The 1629-nt window shown below is 30.5% G+C and overlaps 1 protein-coding gene across 1 annotated transcript in view; it reads left to right on the forward strand.

Moving 5' to 3' along the window:
* Positions 1-1320, forward strand: part of LOC106463900 (N-fatty-acyl-amino acid synthase/hydrolase PM20D1-like) — a 16764-nt gene extending 15444 nt beyond the window's left edge. The window contains exon 11 of the mRNA XM_013923979.2: positions 391-1320. Coding sequence (XP_013779433.1) covers positions 391-620 — 230 coding nt within the window. The 3' untranslated portion in view covers positions 621-1320. The remainder of the gene's footprint in view (positions 1-390) is intronic.
* Positions 1321-1629: the final 309 nt, after the last annotated feature.

Genomic DNA, 1629 nt, shown 5'->3' on the forward strand with positions numbered 1-1629 from the left:
GTATTAGCTGCTTAAACATAAGTGTTATCACTTGAATGTTAAATCTCTCAAAGTATTAGCTGCTTAAACATAAGTGTTATCACTTAAATGTTAAATCTCTCAAAGTATCAGCTGCTTAAACATAAGTGTTATCACTTGAATGTTAAATCTCTCAAAGTATCAGCTGCTTAAACATAAGTGTTATCACTTGGATGTTAAATCTCTCAAAGTATTTTGTAATTTTGCACAAATATTATCTTGCAGCCCATTAAACAAAAATTCAATGTTTTAATAAGAATTAAAGAGTCCCTTAACTAAAATAATTAACACTAATTACTTTTATCAGTAACACAGAATGCAGTAGGTTATTTAAAATTTCAAGTTGTAACTTTTGATCTGATCTTATTTCAGCCATGCTTATAGCAAACACAGACACCAGGTGGTACCTGTCTTTGTCCAAGGTCATCTACCGTTTCAGCCCTATTAATATCCTTCCTAAAGATTTAAGCCTTATCCATGGAAACAATGAAAGAATAAGTATTAACAATTACGAGCAGGTAGTTAATTTCTATTACCACATGATGATAAATTCTGACGAAGAAAAGCTTGAGGACAAGCATGAACACGGTGATGAACTGTGAAACAATGTGCAAAACCTTAGGAGTTGATGGATGGAATGTTATCTTGTCTTTGGGAGAACATGAGAAAATTTTACAGATAAATGTGAAATTATTGATGAAGCTGTTTCGTACATGATTGAGCTTGTACTGTACACTAAGATTTTTACATAACTGTTAATTCCATAATCAATTCTATTCATTTAAACATTAATTCATTAAATATTTTCTTAAATGTCTTTTGTTAAATTCATACTTTTAAAAGTATTTACATACAATTTTATTTTTTTTCAGAAAATGTTCCTTAAGTTAAAAGTATAAAAAGCCCTGAGTAAGAGAACGTTTGCCAGTAAAGTTTTCCGTGTCTTCATATTTTGTCGATCATGTGAGTTTAGTTAATCTTTAAGTACTGTTTATTTTTTCTCTTACTCCACCTTAACAATTGGCCGTCCTTTGGTTTTCTTCAGAGACTAGTATTCTGTTTTTGTTCAGACTTGAACACCGTCATATCTTGTATCTTTAAGCCTACTCACAGCACATCCCTTCCCTAAATCCACGAAACTCATTTTTGCAGATATCAGGTAACCACAATCAAGCAAGACCTTTTATATTTACAACAGAAAATAAAGATTTACAACATATTTTTATTCTTTCTCTCATTAATAAGAAAGTTAAGAATTTGAGGGCCACTTTCAATAAAAATCCAGGACAAATTCAACAAAGAGGAAGAGAGTTTCTTGTTTGCTTTCTAAATCTTTATTTTATTTTGTATTTAATATAAACACTTTTTTAAATATACTTTTCATCTAATATAATTGTTTTGTTTGGTCCATCTCGGCTGTTCCGTCCTCTGAACTAAATTAAAATAATTTTAAAAAATTTTAATGCCAGCCATTATCATTCATATATTTATCAAGCTTCTTCTTAAACTCACTTAAATTTACTGCCTCTGCAACATTGGAAGGCAACCCATCCAAAGACCAACCACCCTGTTAGAAAAATAAAACTGTCTTAGCTGAAGATGACTCTTACC

The sequence above is a fragment of the Limulus polyphemus genome, unplaced genomic scaffold (assembly GCF_000517525.1).
Source record: "Limulus polyphemus unplaced genomic scaffold, Limulus_polyphemus-2.1.2 Scaffold1511, whole genome shotgun sequence".
Classification (NCBI taxonomy): domain Eukaryota; kingdom Metazoa; phylum Arthropoda; class Merostomata; order Xiphosura; family Limulidae; genus Limulus; species Limulus polyphemus.